Source organism: Penaeus monodon, chromosome 25, assembly GCF_015228065.2.
Source record: "Penaeus monodon isolate SGIC_2016 chromosome 25, NSTDA_Pmon_1, whole genome shotgun sequence".
Taxonomy (NCBI): domain Eukaryota; kingdom Metazoa; phylum Arthropoda; class Malacostraca; order Decapoda; family Penaeidae; genus Penaeus; species Penaeus monodon.
This window is the reverse complement of record NC_051410.1, coordinates 16,022,954-16,024,227: the sequence shown is the minus strand read 5'-3', so window position 1 is coordinate 16,024,227 and position 1,274 is coordinate 16,022,954. Positions and strand designations below refer to the sequence as shown.

General features: G+C 38.5%; 1 protein-coding gene across 1 annotated transcript in view; it reads right to left on the bottom strand.

The window, feature by feature from the left end:
- LOC119589070 (ubiquitin-conjugating enzyme E2 G1-like) overlaps positions 1 to 985 on the bottom strand; it is a gene marked incomplete in the record, with an annotated part of 59,651 nt that extends 58,666 nt beyond the window's left edge. Inside the window, 1 exon segment of the mRNA XM_037937647.1 lies at positions 843 to 985. Coding sequence (XP_037793575.1) covers positions 843 to 888 — 46 coding nt within the window.
- Between the last annotated feature and the right edge of the window lie 289 nt (positions 986 to 1,274).

Below are 1,274 nucleotides of genomic sequence, written 5' to 3'. Positions count from 1 at the left end.
TCTTCCTAAAATAGAAAATGCATGATACACATTACACTCATGGATATCCTTCTTGCAACATTCACGGAATACAATAAATACATCGTTAGAATATACTACTTATCTATATTTACACCCCCTGTATTAAATAATATTGAAAATATAATTCTATCCACCCTCTTGGTTCCGTACCTTCACCTTCCCCAATGTTTTGCTTCTTTCACCTTTGAGGATTTTCGAGCTATGAGCCGCATGGCCAACAAATCCTTATTTTTACGGCCTAGAGCTTACATCATCTCGTAAAACTCTCATTGATGAATATTGCTCATGAATACCAGTGAGCTCTAGATACAAGAAATCCTCAAGTTTTAAAGAGAGACATTCACTCTGGAAAGGAAGTGATTTCACAATGCACTTCACATCAACATGAGGTTTCCACATATGCTTCTAGATCCTCCAGGATGGGATATAGGCAACCATACCTCCCAACATATGACAGTGAGCGAGTCATAGGAACCAGTGTGGGTGTTATCAAATACTAAATATCTCGACAAACACTTAAATACTGTATCGTGTGACCCTGAAACAACACACAAAGACCTATTGAACCTGTGCTCTAAGGGTTCACCTCGCCCCGCTTGTTATATCACTCATAGTGCATATACCATACTCTTAACATCGCTTGTTTTGTGCATATGTCTCTATTATGCTTTAATTCCATACAAATGCTAAACACACATGCTTTGTTTCTACACACGAACCATCGTCTGCGTGAAGGACATTTACTATTATTGCAACTGAAAATTCGCACACAAACAGGTCCCATGAAGCACATTACCAGAATCTGTTCACGCTAAATTTACCTGCTAACTGTTTCCGGAGGAGCAGAGCACTCTGTGGTTCACCCATGTCGGAAAATAATGAAAAAACCGAGAGAGAGTGAAGGTGGTGTGTGTATCCCTGGGTCTGGCAGCACACCCGCGCATGCGCTCAGCACGGACACTCACGCCGCATATATTTCTTCTTCGTCTTCTTCGAATTATATATTTCACGTTTCCTCATTTCCTTCTTCGTTTCTTCATATTCGTATATTTCTTCCACTTTAACTTCTTCGAATTACGTACATCTGGTCCCTTATATTTTATTTATCTATTCATCTTCGCCTTGAAACTACATATTTCATATTTTTTTCATCTCCATTTATTTTCTTCTCTTCGCCTCCTTTGACTTTGATATATGTCATATTTCTCAATCGCCATACATTCTTTTCGACTTCATCGAAATATATTATAAAA